Source organism: Pygocentrus nattereri, chromosome 1, assembly GCF_015220715.1.
Source record: "Pygocentrus nattereri isolate fPygNat1 chromosome 1, fPygNat1.pri, whole genome shotgun sequence".
Lineage (NCBI taxonomy): Eukaryota > Metazoa > Chordata > Actinopteri > Characiformes > Serrasalmidae > Pygocentrus > Pygocentrus nattereri.
Window position 1 is genome coordinate 4,659,115 of NC_051211.1, and position 18,498 is coordinate 4,677,612.

Below are 18,498 nucleotides of genomic sequence, written 5' to 3' on the forward strand. Positions count from 1 at the left end.
GAATTTTTATTTATTAAATATATTTTTATTTATTATTAAATGTTATTATAATACAAGTAATACCCAATTTCTGTAAGATAATCAAAATAAAATATAACTTTAATAATAAAGATTAAATTCTGTATTTAAAAAACTTTTTGGTGTTCTCTGAACATGTGAATATATATATATATATATATATATATATATATATATATAAAAATGGATGGATTATGGTGTAAAATATAAATATGTGATTTAAAAATTTCACAATAGTAAAATGCATCAGTACCTGTTGTGGGGCTGATGCTGGTGACCTGTGGTGTCTGTAAGTGAGAGTAGTTGAAGCTCAGCAGTGGGTAAATCACTCCGAACACCTGGATCTTCACCTGCACCACCTGCTCGTCATAGGAACGTGTCAAGCACTGCACCGTGCTGGGAGTTACCTGCAGGATGGAGCAGGGGTAGACTCCCACCATCACGCTGGTGTTTCCTGCCACAAAGCCATTCCCTGTGATCATCAGCAGGGTTCCTCCCGCAAGGCTGCCTGACGTGGGCTGCAGACTGGCCAGAGGTTCACTGGTCAGTGTAACACTTCCGATGGCCAGTCCTTTGTTCCTAACAACCACCTGCAGGGAATGTGGACCTGCGGGCAGGGCGCCAACCGACACCGTGATGTTGTTGTCTGTGATGTTCGTGACATCCAGGATGAAGTCATCAGCAAACACGGCAATGTTTTCAAGGCTGCTACCGAAGTTGCTGCCACTTACAAAGACAGTCGTTTGGTTTCCGCTAACGGAGCTGGGATAAACAGAAGACACCTGCGGAGCCAAAGCTGCGGAATATTCATAAGAACAGTCAGAGCTGCAGGATGAGCTGACCGCTCCAACCCTCACTGTGATGGATCCAGTCCGGGGGGGAGACGGAGACGTGTCACACAAGACTTGAGTGTAGTTGCTGGATACTATGATGCACGGAACACCGGCCACAGTGACCGTCCCACCTGACAGTCCCGAGCCAGATATGACCAGGCGCGTGCGGCCAGATGTGCTGCCCGCTGATGGTGAGATGGAGTCCACCACGGGTAGAATCACCACACGCCGACTCAGCTCACTGGGCATGGTGAGCATTGCGGCTCCCAAGTTGTTGACCCGGACTCGGACGGGCAGCGGGACGAGAACAGGAGCTCCACTGTCAGAGCTGAGGAGGCAGGTGATCTCAGTGGAGGTGCTGTTGGTCACACGACAAGAAGCATTTCCAACTGTGACCTGAAATAAGAGCCAGAAAGGTTCATAAGAGTGATAAAGGTCAGTAACATGATGGTGTCAGTGGTATACAGTACTGTACAAAGTCAGAGACATCCCTACATTTATTTACCGTCCAGTCAAAATGGCCTTTAAGTACAAGTTATTCATTTTCCAGCATCAGGAAAAGGCAGAAAACATACACTCACTGGCCACTTTATTAGGTAAAATTGTTATTCAGTTGCTTGTTTACACAAATAGCCAATCAGCCAATCACATGGCCACAACTCAGTGCATTGAGGCATGTAGAGGTGGTCAAGACAACCTGCTGAAGTGCAGACCGAGCATCAGAACGGGGAAGAAAGGGGATTTAAGGGGCTTTGAACGTGGCGTGGTTGTTGGTGCCAGACGGGCTGGTCTGAGTATTTCAGAAACTGCTGATCTACTGGGATTTTCACACGCAACCATCTCCAGGGTTTACAGAGAACGGTCCGAAAAAGAGGAAATATCCAGTGAGCGGTCAGTTGTGTGGACGAAAATGCCTTGTTGATGTGAGAGGTCAGAGGAGAATGGGCAGACTGTTTCAGATGATAGAAAGGCAACAGGAACTCAAATAACCAACCAACATCTCTGAGGAACGTTTCCAACACCTTGTTGAAAGTGTGGCATGAAGAATTAAGGCAGTTCTGAAGTCAAAAGGGGGTCCAGCCTTTTACTAACAAGGGATACCTAATAAAGTGGCTGGTGTATTTAAAGCAGAAAATTATACTAAATCTATCAACTGTCTTCAGTATTCAGTGATTCTACTCTTTACCTTTATTACAGCTTCCATTCTTTCCTGGAGACTCACTTTCAGTTTCCTAAAGAAATCTGCAGACATGCTGCCAATGTTCGGTCTTAGAAGCTGGTTTTACTTTCTACTTCTCATTGCATAAGAAATGACAAATTCAGACTCAACAGTGCATAATACTCCACATCTCCCGTGCCAAATTTCAATGTTCTAATGCAAATGTTCTTCTTTTCTCAGTGAGGTTCTTCTTGATCAGCTACACATCCTTTCAGACCCACAGCGTTGAGTGGTCTTCTCACAGTGGAAGGATGGACAGAAACACCCGTGGATGTTTTCAGATCTGCAGCAGCTTGATTTTCTCCTCTCTCTCAGAGATGGAAGCTTTAAGTGCTTTTTATCTGATGGGGGCAGTTTTGGTGTCTACTAGGTCTTCCAGGTGGTTGCTAGCAGTCCTGTTTTCTCTATAGCTTTTCATCAGCTTTTGAAGTTCTAGTTCTTTTTTACTTTGACTTTATCCTTTCTTACACAAGTGGATCTAATCGCCTCAAATGAATGACTTGTACTAAAACATTATATAAATGAAGGGTGGACTCCCTCAGATGTAGTATTAGTATCTCAGCCAAGACCAAGTGTGCTTCTTTAGCTTTGCACTCAAACTCTGAGTCTGTTGTAGCTTTGTGTAATGAAACATATACCCCAACAATTAACACAGTGCTAATTGTAAGTTCAAACGTAAGGCAGTAAACTGCATCTTTATTCACATCTGAAACTTTTGTGAACTCAGCTCAGGTGCCTGTTTTTCTCCCCACCTCGTTGGCACAGGAGATGTTGCTGAAGCCGGAGCCCCGGAGGACGATGGGGTCGTGCACTGTGCCCTGCAAGGGAGAGATGGAGTCGACAGTGGGGCTGGCACAGGTGGAGAAACGGAAGGAGAAGCTGTCAGATGTGATGTTTGAGCCAGGGCACTCAGAGGAGGCCACACAGTCCGATGGTGATGGGCTCACATGTGCTGAATCTACAGAGACGGTTGTAAAGAGTACAAATGTTAAACAGTCTATCTATGTCTAAATCTACATGTGTGTATATATATATATATATATATATATATATATATATATATATATATATATATATATATATATATATATATATATATATATATATATATATATATATATATATATATATATATATATATATATATATATATATATATATATATATATATATATATATATAATTGGGGCGGCACGGTGGCTTGGTGGGTAGCACTGTCGCCTCACAGCGAGGAGGGCCTGGGTTCGATTCCCCGGCCGGGTGACCGGGGTCCTCTCTGTGTGGAGTTTGCATGTTCTCCCCGTGTCTGCGTGGGTTTCCTCCGGGTTCTCTGGTTTCCTCCCACAGTCCAAAGACATGCAGTCAGGCCAATTGGACATGCTGAATTGCCCCTAGGTGTGAGTGTGTGAGTGACTGTCTGTGTCTGTCTGTCTGCCCTGCGATGGACTGGCGACCTGTCCAGGGTGTATCCTGCCTTCCGCCCGAATACTGCTGGGATAGGCTCCAGCACCCCCCCGCGACCCTGACGGAGAAGCGGCTTAGATAATGGATGGATGGATGGATGGATATATATAATTCATTCATAAATTTTTTTAAATAAATGATTTTCTGGATGTTCGTCTCTGTGGCGGCTGTGAAGGTGTCAAGGAAAAATATGGACCCAAGAAATTCTTGTTACTTTTTATTTGATTTTCTGTTCATTTGAATTATGAATACGACTTTATTCTAATGTACACTGTGATAAACTCACTGCTGAGCTAAACTGTTTGCTTAGATGCCTAAAACTGTAAAGAGGCAGAGAGGGAAAGAGAGAGAGAGAGAGAGACAGAGAGGTAGAGAGAGAGAGAGAGAGAGAGAGGTAGAGAGACAGAGAGAGAGAGAGGTAGAGAGACAGAGAGGTAGAGAGAGAGAGACAGAGAGAGAGAGACAGAGAGAGAGAGAGAGAGAGGTAGAGAGAGAGACAGAGAGAGAGAGACAGAGAGAGAGAGACAGAGAGAGACAGAGAGAGAGGGAGAGGTAGAGAGAGAGAGAGAGGTAGAGAGAGAGAGAGAGAGGTAGAGAGACAGAGAGGTAGAGAGAGAGAGACAGAGAGAGAGTGAGAGAGACAGAGAGAGAGAGAGAGAGAGAGAGAGGTAGAGAGAGAGAGAGGTAGAGAGAGAGAGACAGAGAGAGAGTGAGAGAGACAGAGAGAGAGGTAGAGAGAGAGAGAGGTAGAGAGAGAGAGAGAGAGGTAGAGAGAGAGAGAGGTAGAGAGAGAGAGACAGAGAGAGAGTGAGAGAGACAGAGAGAGAGGTAGAGAGAGAGAGAGGTAGAGAGAGAGAGAGAGAGAGGTAGAGAGAGAGAGAGGTAGAGAGAGAGAGAGAGAGGTAGAGAGAGAGAGAGAGAGAGGTAGAGAGAGAGAGAGAGACAGAGAGAGACAGAGAGAGAGAGGTAGAGAGAGAGAGAGAGAGAGAGGTAGAGAGACAGAGAGAGAGAGGTAGAGAGAGAGAGAGAGAGAGAGAGGTAGAGAGAGAGAGAGAGAGACAGAGAGAGACAGAGAGAGAGAGGTAGAGAGAGAGAGAGAGAGAGAGAGAGAGAGAGGTAGAGAGAGAGAGAGAGAGAGGTAGAGAGAGAGAGAGAGACAGAGAGAGACAGAGAGAGAGAGGTAGAGAGAGAGAGAGAGAGGTAGAGAGACAGAGAGAGAGAGGTAGAGAGAGAGAGAGAGAGAGAGGTAGAGAGAGAGAGAGAGAGACAGAGAGAGACAGAGAGAGAGAGGTAGAGAGAGAGAGAGAGAGAGAGAGAGAGAGAGGTAGAGAGAGAGAGAGAGAGGTAGAGAGATGATATAATTCACATTTACTTCTGACGATTTTCTTAAAACCACTGTACTCTGTAAAAGTATTCCATCCTTCAATCTAAAAAGTTCTTAATGTAGTGACAAGTAAATTTACCAGCTTTAGTGAACATAAATATTCTGAATAAACGATTCTTTCAATTAAAGTAAAAGTGGTTCCGTTGTTTGTTTCCAGGTGAAGTAGATTTTTAGGTAGAATTGATGAAACACGTTTTACAGCGTAGTTAGTCTTCCTTTCAAAAGAGATACAACAGTGAAAAATCAGCGTTACCCAATTTTCCACCCTTTGTTTACCCCAAACAAGCTCAGTCAGACGCGGTAATAATAACACGGTAAAAAATGGGGTTTAACTTTAAAAAGTGAGTTATACTTTGAGTTTATTTAACTTTAAATAGTGAGTTAACAGAAGAACTATCTGTGTTTTATGCCCTGTCAAAGTGTTACTTAAAACTCAAACAACTCTTTTAAAGCACCTTCACAGTTTTTCACTGAAACGATAGAAGCTCTGCCCCAACAATGAGTCGACACACAGGCTTCAAATAACTCACTACTACTGTCTTTTGTCCATGTTTATAGATGACAGTATGACAGTGCTAGAAACCATAACAGCAGGTCTGTTTGATTCCCAGCTGGACCCGGTATAAAGCGAGTATGTGGTGAGAATGTGAAATCTAACTGGAGGAGTATAAAGCTCTGCTACTTAGCTGCATTAGCTCCAGCGCACAACTAAAGAAGCAAACGTCATGTTTTTGCCGACTCCTTGTCCTGGCTGACTGACTACATCTAGAACCATGAACACTCGAAGAACCCTTTGTATGATTAAAGGGTCCTTTGCACCATGAACAGGTTCTTCAGACTGATGGAAAATGTACATAAATGCGCTTTTTTGAAATTCTTTTTTATTTTATTTCAATTATTATGAAAATTGTTAAGAAAAAAAAAATTCTTACAAGCTTGACCAATCTGGGTGCCACATAGAACAATCTACAGCACATTCTCCATCAGTCTGAAGAAAGCTTTCATGATCCAAAGAACCATTTAATCACGCAAAGGGTTCTTTGAGCATTCACGGCTCTATATAGAACAATTTTCATGACTGAAGAACCCTTAAAGAATATTTTTTCATAGTGAAGGAAAAGATATGATCTGGGATTTTTCCTCAGCTTGTGTCTGAGTGATTTGAATGAATGGATGAAGGCCTTTTATACAGTGACAGAAAACACTGAAACACTGAAAACTCCGAAAACACGGAGATAGCTCCAATTCCACACACTGATCCATTTTACTATGCACAGTGTGGACGTGCCTGCGCCGTAACTCCTCTGGCGGCGGATTTAAACAAGTTTAAAGGCCTAAATCAGACCGAATCACGATGTGAGAACAGGCTCCATAAGCATGAGGTGAAATGTGGACTGTCTGTACCATTTGCAGACACATTTTTTGGGAGAGCAGCCCAGTTTGATGATGTATTTGTACCTAGGCTCCGCAGGGCCTGAAACCCAGCTACAGTGACTTGTAGCCCACTGCTGATCTCTTCCAGAGGCCTAACGTTCACCACGCCCTGCAGGCTCCTCTGGTTGGCCACGTCTACGTAGCCGCTGCTGTAATAGTACACGCCAGGAGCTGTGAATCGATAGCTGAAGAACCCTGCGGACGAAAGAAGGCCTCTGTCAGTGGAAATAATGGGGTGTAGCTACTCTTTAAGGCTTAACATTCAATAACTCACTAGCTACTACGAAGCTGTGTTGTCAATCATGAGAAACACAAATGGGTTCTTCATATTTAAGGGGTAAATATGGGTCCATTTGTTCTCAACAGCACGGTCTCTGTACCTGTGGCTGTTTTGGTGTTTCCACTGCTGAAGCCCACTCCATCAAACTCGGTGCTGCTGGCACTGGCCACGCTGAAGACCCTGTATCCCAGGCCTGAAACAAAGTCTGGAGCGTTCCACTTCCACACCACTGTGTCCCCTACAGAAGCCATCACTGTGGCTGGGCTCCATGCGTAGCCCTGACCGTAGTCTGAAAACGCACCCAGGAGGATAAGTGGCTTAGAAGATGAATGAATGTTAAACCCAGCAAATAAAGATAGATTTTCTAATAGTAAATCAACAACCTGTTTGAAATATTCAGACTTTTGCTCATCGCTGTGTGTAATCAGTAAAACTGTATCCATTCTGACTGGAATCTCGTTTATCCTAGTATAAATGTCTCACTTATTTCTGCCAGTACTTTGCTCAACTTCTTACAAGCACATGGTCTGAATGAACGCCCCCCTCAGCCAGTTATTCTGGTAAATAAGGGAAAACAAGCTCTGGGGCTGTGGGCTGTTAGTGTAAACCTACAGAAGTTGATGCCTTGGTTTGTTACGAAGTGCGTCTGCTCGTCCATCTTGGTCCTGCACACCAGCTGATGGTCCCAGGCTGCAGTCACTTCACAGCGTGTCCCGCCTGAGGAAAAGGCAAGGCAAGTTTATTTACATTGCACCTTTCATACACTGTGGTCATTAGAAGGGCTATACAAATGAGAAAATAACTAGATAGAAGCAAATAAAACAGGGCTGTCAAACACAACCACCAAAAAGGGCCATATTAAAAAATCGAAACAAACCCGTGGGCCAGCTGTGTTTCTATTTTATTATTACTTAAAATATTGCCATGATCTAAACTGGCTGTTTGCTTGGCCACTGTTTGTTCAAAATATGCCCAAACTAGAACAGCAAAAAATAGGCACTGAATACAGTGTTCCCTCGTTTATCGCAGGTGTTACGTAAAAATATGCACTGTTTACTGTAAATCGTAATATTTTATGATTTTTAACATTCCTTTATTGTTAAAATAAATATTTTTAATATATTTTATACATTTTGGGATTTTTTAAATGTAAAACTTCATCAAATATATAAATTTTCCACAGATCGAGTTCCGCAGAAAACCCGCAAAGTAACAAAAATCCGCAATATATTTTTTCCATTAATATTTTTTGAGTCCGCGAAAGGTGAACCAGAAACCAGAGGCCAGAAGAAACAACACCATACAAAAACCAGCAACTAACAAGGGAAAACACAGGGCTTAAATACAAGAACAACGAGGGTTAACAAGACACAGGTGAAAACAATCAAGGGGTGGAGTCTGGAAACAAGGGGGCAGAACAGGGAAGAATCAAAACAAGGAAGCACATGGACAAGACCAGAGATAAACAAAATCACATGGAGGACTGGGAGGAGCCAGTCGTGACAGTATAATTTTTATGGTGCTGTCCCATAGATCATTGTCAGGGCACACATTACATTGCTGTGCATGCTGGGAACTGTAGTGCAGCTCATGGTGAAATGGGCTAATATTAATAGAAAATTTAAAATAAATTTGCAGGCCAAATAGGATTGTAGCACAGCCTGACTTGACCTACAGGCCTTGTACTTGACATATGGGATATTAAAAAAATGAACTAATAATTCTGTAATAGCGATAAAAATAATTCTAATAATTCTAATTAACATTGAAAAAGTAACACAAAGTAAGGGAGAATGCAAATTAAAACACAATTAAAACCAGCTTAAAAAACAATTAAAAGAGAAATGAATCATCTAAATAAAATTTTAATTAACGGAAAATTTAATTAGGATAATAAAGTGCTGTTTCAAGACAGATGTGCAGCACAAACTGACACTCAATCACCACTACTGTTCAAACCATGGTAACCTGTAACCTGTAATTATGGGTTTGAAATATGACAATATTTGATCATTATCATGATAAACTACATCACAGTGTATTTTCTGAGTGTGGATATCTTCAGTAGTCAATGCACACAGACTAAAGCTTTCATTACAAATTCGTCCTGTTTAAATGAATTTAGTGCAGCGAAGCTCTAAATAAAACCCCAGTTATTAGAGGATCACTGCTTTTTAAATCAACTTCACTTACCACAAACTTATATACAGGTTCCTAAACTTTATAAAGTTTGAAAACATCATAAACCTGCCATGTTTCCGTACCTAGTGTTACAGTGTTGTCTGCTAAATCAGGGCTGAATCCGGAGCCGGTGATGGTCACCGTGGTGCCGCCGTACAGAGAGCCCTGCTGAGGGGAGAGGCCGCTCACCTGCAAGACGTACGCGATGGTAGCGTTCACACCAGCACTGTGTTTGTGGTAAAGATGAAACGCAAAAGTAAAAGTATGTACACTTCATTTATAAAGCACTTTTAAAACAACAGCAGTCACCAAAAAAAGTTCGCTTCTTTAGTTTTACACTCGAAAAAATAGGAGGCGAATGCAGCTACAAACTAAAGGACGGATTGTAGAGTTTTGATCCAAAGTGCTTTACAGACCACTTTCAAGAACTTTTGTCTCTGGGGGTTTCCAAAGGGGCACAACCATCTAAGCATTGGCCCTGTTGATCCCTGGTGACGCTAAGAGAGTCCAAGAGAGCACAACTGGCCCCTCGTCTCCCCAATAAATAAGCGCAATGCTGGTCAGTGCAGGCGTCAGTCAAAATTTGGTCAAATTTCCTCCAAGTGTGTTTGGCTGTCCACTGGCAGTTCAAAAAGGTCTCAGAGGAAGATTGTGTTAGCCTTCGCCCTCCTAGTGCTGGTAGTACTGTGTGATTGGTGGAGCCCTAACTAGTGGTTGGAATTGGATAAGACTATATTAAGGAAAAAATTGGGAAATGATTTTTTTTAAGAATGATACATGTTGTAGGAAGTGAGCTTTACACAATCGATAAACATCAATGCTCCAATATAATTAAAACTATCTTTTCTACAGAAATAAAAATGCCTGGTTGAACGACTACATTGGAGAGTGATATTTTGATGAACTTTTCTAAAGTTCTGACCTAGAAAAGCAACAGAATGAGACGCCGTGGAGTATCCGCCCAAGAGCCTAATTTCCTAATTTGCAATTTCCCTCTGGGATCAATAAAGTTCTATCTATCTAAAGTCACCCAAGCATCGCCCAGAAGGGTCTAACGCCCCCCAGCATTGGGCTGTGGAGCAGTGGAACTGCTTTTTTGTAAATTTATGTTTTCCAAAAACACAGTGGGGTCCAAAAGTCTGAAGATGCTTCTGTTAAGCCTTATTTTCAAATTGAATGTAGCACTTTGACTACAAATGATCAACAATTTGATTGAAAGATTTGGAAACATTTGGAAAGAACTGTAGGATTTCTTCATATTTGGTGGTGTCTCCTTTTGCTTTTTGACAGCACGGACTCAGTTTGAGCCAAAGCCTCTCACGAGGAGATCAAATCTACCTGATTTCTGAGCTTCAGCGTAAAAGATGGAACTAAAAAAACAAATCTGATCTTTAAAAGGCCTTACGATGGTCAGTTAATACTGACCGAGAAAGAGTGAGTTCCCTTAAAGGTTTTTCATTTTTCATCACTTTATTATTTTTTTTATTATTTATTTATTTATTTTACCCGATTTTCTCCCCAATTTTGTCGTCTCCAATTCCACCCACTACTTAGGACTCCCCCAGTCACACGATACTCCCAACGCTAGGAGGGTGTAGGCAGCACAGGCTTCCTCCGAGACCTGTGAAACCAGCCACCGCTTCCTTTCAAACTGTCGCTCACGCAACGTCACGGGACGGCCAAACGCGCTTGGAGGACAGCGCCGACCGCCAGATCTGCTACGTCAGCTGACAGACGCCTGCACCTACTAGTATCACTCTGAGTGATGGGGGGAAGCGGGGGGCCACCCTACCCACCCAGAGAGAGCGAGGCCAATTGTGCTCTCTTGGACTCCCGGCTACGGACGGCTGCAGCATCACCAGGGATCGAACTCGTGATCTCCTGATGACCAACGCTTCGGCGGTTGCGCCACTCGGGAATGCCATTTTTCATCACTTAATTTCGAGTGATATGTTCTCCATTAAAACTCCCATATACACCCATAACCACACAAAGACCTCAAATTCACATCACAGTTTCTACTATTCAGACAATAAAGATGTGACATCACAATGTCAATAAAAGGAAATACATTTATATTAAGTAACAATAACAATAATAAACCAACACTGCCATTAAATAATTATTATTGTAATAACTAGTACTATTATTATTGCTACTGTTACTATTGTTATTATTATTATTATTATTATTATTACACTCTCAACACTACGACACTGTCACTGGTGTGGGAGGGTCCATCTCAGTCCCTTCAGTCAGGGAACGTAACTGAACCATAATCCACTGAGATGATCTGTTCTAAGCTGGACTGACTCCACACACCCCGCCTCGCCTCGCCTCCAGGCTTTTACTCTACTGCTCTGTTTTAAAACATTCGGTTATGAAAAGGAACGAATACCAACTTTTCACCTGGAGGAACTGATTTAAGCTTCACAATCAGACCTTAGAACCTCTGTAGAACCTTTGAGGGAACATCTACACTGTTTGTACCTTGATGAAGGTGTCATGTTTATTTCTAACAGTGTATAGCAGTTTTTAGTTATTTTCTCCTATGACCTCTCCTCATGTTTCATTTTCTAAAACGCTTCTTTGGAGTTTCTACGGGATGTTTCAGCTGTCCATGCTCATGTTTAGTGACACTGTTTGTTGCTCACTGTTTTTCACAATATGGAAAAATTCATGTCACGAGAAAACATCATACCTCTATTCACCTTTAATCCAGCATTGCTCTCATGCCCACAACAACAGCACAGAGGAATCACGTGATCAACAGGCAAAGATCAGAGACAACGACATTTTTGCTTCAGGCTGAAGGGACTAAATAAACGTGAGCACTGATAATCGCTGTAAAGTGTACAGGACTGTACCTGATTTGGGGAGAGCCCCTGTTCCCCATTCCTACACTGACGTGATAGACACCAGGAGGGAGTGAGGGTAACAGACAGGTGATGTTTTCATTGGTCCAGGTCAGCACAACACAGTCCACACTGCCAATCAGGACGGAGCTGCCGTTAGTCTGGTCCTCGAAGTTCTGTCCCTGGATGGTGAGAGTCCTGAGACCTGTACCACAGAGGAGAAAACAGACCGATGTTACTGCTCAGGTAAAACTATCACTCATGAGCACTGTAGCATCCTAAAGCACTCCGCTGACACTTTGAATTACAGGGCCAGGATGCACAACTCAAAGTGAGCCCAGTGCCATTTCACCCCTCGCTCCTCCCACTTACCCTACCCCTCCGTTCTGCGTGTTCACGTCTAGGGGTAGGGTGTCCTGATTTTTGTTAAGAGGGCGAAGTGTTAGGGGTACATGTTTTTAGAGGCACGCTCCAAATGCAGTGTGAGAATTTTCTCTGTTAAAAAATGACAATAACCACTGAATTACGTATCTTAGTTTAATGTAAATGTAACTGAAGCCCAGCAGTGAGGAGCTGAACTGCTGTCACTGCAGACGGGCGGGGTCGCCTACAGAGCAGCGCTGGTAGCTGTTAATGAAGTGATGCTCTATTTATTCATTTCGCAGAGGAATATTTCAACCACTAGCTCCTTGTAGCTCAGTTCCAAGGGCCAGATGCCTTTCAAAAACACGGAGTAGGGGTAAAAATATGAAACGGGATTGTGCCTTAATGAATAACACCCTTAAAGGAAATGACAGACTGGAATTCTCAAAGTGCATCACAATTATTTGCAGCGAATGGAGAAATTCTTGGAACAGCAGAACTGTGGTGAATACAGCTCGTCAATGATGAATCACCAACTGGACAACAGGTCCGAACAGGCTTGGCACGATCGTTTTCCCGTATGCAGCTAAAAATGGGATAATAACTTTGTTTTTCACTTGTAAAATGAGCATCTAAGTTAAGTGATACTTTATTAATCCCACAAACGGGGAAATTCCACCTCCGCATTTAATCCATCCGTGAAGTGAAACACCACATACACTCTAGTGAACACACACACACTAGGGGGCAGTGAGCACACTTGCCTGGAGCGGTGGGCAGCCCTATCCGCAGCGCTTGGGGAGCAATTGGGGGTTAGGTGTCTTGCACTGGGGATCAAACCGGCAACCTTCCGGTCACAGGGCCAGTTCCCTAACCTCCAGCCCATTACTGCCCCCTCATGGTGAAATGAGTCTGGTGTTTAGTTTTATGGATGGATTAATTCTGGCCGTGGCACATTGGGATTAAGCACTGAGCAAAACTGTTACTGAAGCCCAATTTGCATAATGAAAAGACATGATTATCATGTGTTTTGTAGCCACATTGTGCACAATTCTTTAGAAGGAGATCTTACCGAACACTGTTGTTGTCTGAGGGCTCACATCAGTAATAACAGCTGTCAGGGCGTTGTCATATGTGAATGAGTCATTGGCTGTGGCCTCCATCTCTCCACTTTTCAGAGTTACGTTCTGTGCCCCTGCTGACCCCTGAGACACAAACGAGCACTCAGAAACTCAATTTTACATTTTACGTCTAATTATCATTCATTCATTCATTCATTCATTCATTCATTCATTCATTCTCCAAGCCACTTCTCCCTCAGGGTTGCTGGCGTTTAATTATCAATTCTGATAAATTGTAAAATGTCATTTGTTCACTCAAATGGCTCATGGAAAAATTGCCATCACACATTCATTTAGGGCTGCTAGGCTTTTAAAGTGGAATTCAAGAATTCAAAAAAACTGTGCATAAACAAACAGTTAAGGTATAAACAGAGGCGTTCAGAGCGGTCTGGTGTGAAACGCTCCGTTCTAGAGAAACCTGCCGAGTCAGAATCGTTCACAGTGGTGGTGATAGGAACCAGACGTCCACCTCTGAAAGCTCCCTCTTTTTAACAGCCTTTTTAAAACCTGCTTTAAATGCATTCATGGTGTAGAGGTACATGCTGGGTGCTGTCAGGTGGGGGTGTTCTTACTATTTTACTATTATCAACAAAACCACTCACTGTTGGTTTTTGGACAGTAAACAAAATCAAATGTCAACATTTGTGTTGTAGTCATGGTGACCCCTGGTTCCTATCACCACCACTGTAAAGACAGCTCTACAGTCAACCATCTCACACCAAACTGCTCTGAATGACCGTTTACATCTGAATGAAATTACCCTTTAAAAAAACGGGGCCTTTGAGTGAAGCCATGGAAGAAGCTCTTAGGGTTCTCAAATAATGTTTAAAAAAGGTTAAAATACCTTCAAATCATTTATTAGGTTCACTTTACTGCATTTGTAACCCTACAGCTGTTTCTCCCCCAAGCAGACGTAATTTCTATATTACAGTACTGTGATTACAGAATGAAAGTCTCAGGCACCCAAGACACATTTTCAAAATCTGTTTGTGTTTATTTGCTGAGAAAAGTGTTAATATTTGAATAAACAAAATGTACAGAATATTAATTAATAATGATTTTATATATATATATATATATATAATAACTAGTGATTTTCTGGATGTTGGTGTGTGTGTTGACCCATCTCCAAGCCTCTCCTCGAGGAAGCCCAGTATTATATGTAGTTAAAAAGCAGCTCCTGGTTTGACCAATCAGTGCTCAGTAAATTGAGCTCATGATGTAATTGATGATATTAACGAGTCTCTGTGGCGGCTGTGAAGGTGTCCAGGAAAAATATGGACCCGAGAAATTCTTGTTACTTTTTATTGTTTTTCTGTTTATTTGAATTATGAATACGACTTTATTCTAATGTACATTGAGATAAACTCAATTGAGGTCAATTGTTTAAAAATTTGCTCAGATGCCTAAAACTTTCTCACAGTGCTGTATATGGAGCATTATCACCGACATTGGCAGAAATGTATGTAAAACATCAGATATCAGTATGAACCCACATTTCTCATATCACTGCATCTCACTGGTAAACTGATTACTCACAGCATGCACTGCCTTTTTTGCCAGACTAAATTCCCACATACTGCAGCTTCATCATTACTAATAAACTGGCAACTCTCAAACACTATAATGACATTAATGGAGTTAAATTCAATCATTTAGCACTGTACAATTTACAGTGTGAAAATAAGCCCTAATATTTACGCACTGTTGAGGTTTGCAGCTCTTATGCATCTTTTCTGTTTATTAATAGAGCAAAATCCAGAAGCAGCACACAGACCCAATCACTTACAGCAGGCACTCTGCATCTGAGCTGGTTTGAATCCACGTAAACAACATCACAGGAGGCACTCCCAACGGTGGCCACGGTGTCGTAACCAAAGCCATAACCAGAAATGACAATGTTCGTTCCTCCTACAGAGCAAGGAAGCACAGGATGCCATGTCAGCTATAGGTCATTCTGCAGCGCTACCCAGTGGAATGGTTATATAAGGCCGGTGGACGAACAGCAGTAGTGCATTTCAAACACAAGCGCCGTTTCCAAGCAAAGCAACATCTTTTTGGTTCATACGGTGCTGCTTGCTAAACAGAACCCCTAATCACTGAATGAGGTGTACACCACCTCAGCTGGCTCCTCTCAATGCGGAGGAGTACCGGCTCTACTCCGAGCTCCTCCCGGATGGCCGAGCTCCTATTCATGTTATCAAATATTTGTGAATTTGTGTGGGACTAATAAAGGATTATCTTATCTTATCTTATCTTATCTTATCTTATCTTATCTTATCTTATCTTATCTTATCTTATCTTATTTTTATTTCATACTCATTTTGATATTTTGACATTAACCACATTAGGATTGGACAACATGCCAGAAATTTATGAAAAGAATTTTGAAGAAATTACATTTTGTTGAAATTCCAAAGCACAATTTTACCAAAGTCTAGAGAAGCCATGAGTTATTTTCAGGATTGTTATCTTGAGACAAATAGTTGACTATCTTATGATCTCAAAATGACAAAGTTGTCCTCTTGAGATAATGAGTTGAGATCACAAGAGATCACAAGAAAATATATGAGCTGTTGCTAGAATTTCCTGGATTGTTATCTTGAGATAACGAGTTAATTATCTTGTGAACCCAAGATAAAGTCTTTATCTTGAGATAATTGAGTTATTATCTTGTGATCTGAAGAAAACAACTATGTTGTTGGCTCGGGAACATTAGAAAAAAAAAAGCTGTTGCTGTAATTTTCTGGATTGTTATCTCGAGATGACAAGTTAACTACCTTGTGATCTCGAGATAGCAAAGCTGTTTTCTTGAGATCACAAGATAATTAACTCATTATCTCAAGACAACAATCCAGAAAACTATAGCAACAGCTCACGGCCTCTCCAGATTTCTATATGCTTTTAGTTTATTTGCTTAATTTATTTGAGTTTTAGATGTTGGAAAAATTAATAACTGTACTAAATGTGCCGTTTACAACCTACGAACAGGCCACATTTCCAATACGTACAGCAAGGAAATCAACTAATACATGCAAAGTGACCAGAAACAGACAAACGTCTGCATGCAGCTTTGATTTTACATGCATCACTGCATTTGTAGGATCTGCATGCCAAACTATGATGACTTTTTTGGTGCTGCATGACAAATAATTAAGCAGCTAATTACTAATGATATCCATGAAATACTCACATGCTGAAAATATACATCTAATTACAGTCATAAATGAGCATAAATGCATAACATAGTGCTTCAGTTCATCAAAACAACTGATCTTGAAAGCAAACAAACTCCACTGTCTGTTTTCCATGGTGTTTGTTTTTCCTCTTCAGTTTGAATAGGGTTCATAGTGATAGTGGTGACTTTGCTGTGTCACTGTCACTTATGTGGCGTGTGCAGTTTACCGGTGACACTGCCTGCCGTTGGCTCTATGGAGGTGACGCCCATCTGGTAGGTGAAGTTGAAGGGGTTGCCACCTGGAGGCAGAGCATAGCCCACCTCAGGGAAACTCACAGAGACTGGATACAGACCAGCACTCGCGGGACCAACTCTACAGGTCAGCGATGTGCCTGAAACACAAATAAAAGAACCACACGAAGCACGTCAGGAAAACACAGGGGCTCAAACCAACTTGCAGAACCTGTAAGAGCATAAAAATACATCCTGTAGCCTGATTTTATCTACTGATTGATAGAGATGCACTGAAATTCCGGCTCACAAAATTCTTACTTTTGATTGTTTTTCTGTTTATTTGAATTATGAATACGACTTTATTCTAATCTATATTGTGATAAACTCACTGCTGAGGTCAACTGTTTAAACATTTGCTTACATGCCGAAAACTTTCACACAGGACTGCATCTACTAGAAGTTTCCTAGAACTTACTGGTAACCTGGAGGACCGAACACTGGACGTTTCCAATCTGCACTGAGGCATTTCCACCAACAAATCCAGATCCTGAGATGGTCAGAACTGTTCCCAGAGCACTGGCCCCTGAAAGACATCGTCCAGTACTTGTTGTTAGTAGAAGCAGCAGCACCGCAGCATCACCATCACTGCTTGCACTGAGAAATGTGCTTAAAAGAGTAAACGTTCTGCATTTGAAAGTTCAGGGTGTCATTTACAGACTTGAGTATCACATTCTTTCAGCGCATTTTAAAGGGCTCCTTGGAAAATGCCCACACAGTTCACACACTCTCCCTTCTACATGTTTCATCTGAAGACCCACAGACGGTATCAGAGTTTTTGTCGTCCAGATTCGAGCAAAGTGCTTCAGAGACCTTTGATCATCAGTTCTACCTTGCGATGGGGATATGCCGGTCACAGTCGGGGTCTTAGCCGCACTCCAGGTGAAGCCACAGTCACCTGAACACTTAGATGGAATGCCGTTGATAAGAACTTCTACCTGAAAAGACATTATAATCACATTATTGTTATTATTATTATCATTATTATTACTTTCTAGATAATGTTGATCAAACAAGCCTTCTGTTATCCATAGACTGGGGTTCAATCCCCCACCAGGGTAAGCACCCTGCACTATACCAATAAGAGTCCTTGGGCAAGACTCCTAACACCACCTTGGCCTAACTGTGTAAAATGATGAAATTGTAAGTCGCTCTGGATAAAAGCGTCAGCCAAATGCCATAAATGTAAATCCATTCACTACTATCAGAAGATGCTCACAGCGTAGGTAAACATGATTCAGTGCTACGTTTGGATTTTTTTGAACTTCTAACAATAAAAGCCAGTCTGATTTTTAAGTCTGCGATGGACCGGCGTCCTGTCCAGGGTGTCTTCTGCCTTTTGGCCAATGACCACTGGGATAGGCTTCAGCAACCCCCGCGACCCTGAGGGAGAAGTGGCTTTGAAAATGCGTGTGTGTGTGTGTGTGTGTGTGTGTGTGTGTGTGTGTCTGTGTCTGTTTTCTGCCATTTTATCTACATTTTTGTCTTAATAACATGATTTCACAATTTCCCAGTGTTGTTGTTGTAAAGTAAAAAAAAGCGTAAAATTGATTTATACAGCACTTTTCACTGACGTAGGTCACAAAGTGCTTTACAACAACAACAAACATAACATTAAACAAACGACAGACATAAAACAAATACACATAGGAGAGAAACCTAATACAGACCAGCTACCCAGCTTAATGCCTGTTTAAAAAGAAAAGTCTTCAGCTGTTTTTTAAAAGAATCAGTAGAATTGACAGTCCTTAAAAGAGCGGGCAGATCGCTCCATAATCTAATTAAGTTAATTAAGTGATACTGTTTTGATCCCACAACCGGGGAAATTCCATCTCCGCATTTAACCCATCCATGCAAGTGAAACACCACATACACAC

General features: G+C 41.8%; 1 protein-coding gene across 1 annotated transcript in view; it reads right to left on the reverse strand.

Moving 5' to 3' along the window:
* Window positions 1-18,498, reverse strand: part of LOC108441691 (PKHD1 like 1) — a 100,326-nt gene that overhangs the window by 51,910 nt on the left and 29,918 nt on the right. The window contains exons 27-38 of the mRNA XM_037542782.1: window positions 17,454-17,555; window positions 17,040-17,147; window positions 16,558-16,722; window positions 14,942-15,063; window positions 13,104-13,236; window positions 11,681-11,873; window positions 8,897-9,039; window positions 7,245-7,349; window positions 6,733-6,921; window positions 6,377-6,547; window positions 2,823-3,028; window positions 272-1,247 (exon numbers count right to left, since the gene is read on the reverse strand). Coding sequence (XP_037398679.1) covers window positions 272-1,247; window positions 2,823-3,028; window positions 6,377-6,547; window positions 6,733-6,921; window positions 7,245-7,349; window positions 8,897-9,039; window positions 11,681-11,873; window positions 13,104-13,236; window positions 14,942-15,063; window positions 16,558-16,722; window positions 17,040-17,147; window positions 17,454-17,555 — 2,613 coding nt within the window. The remainder of the gene's footprint in view (window positions 1-271; window positions 1,248-2,822; window positions 3,029-6,376; window positions 6,548-6,732; window positions 6,922-7,244; window positions 7,350-8,896; window positions 9,040-11,680; window positions 11,874-13,103; window positions 13,237-14,941; window positions 15,064-16,557; window positions 16,723-17,039; window positions 17,148-17,453; window positions 17,556-18,498) is intronic.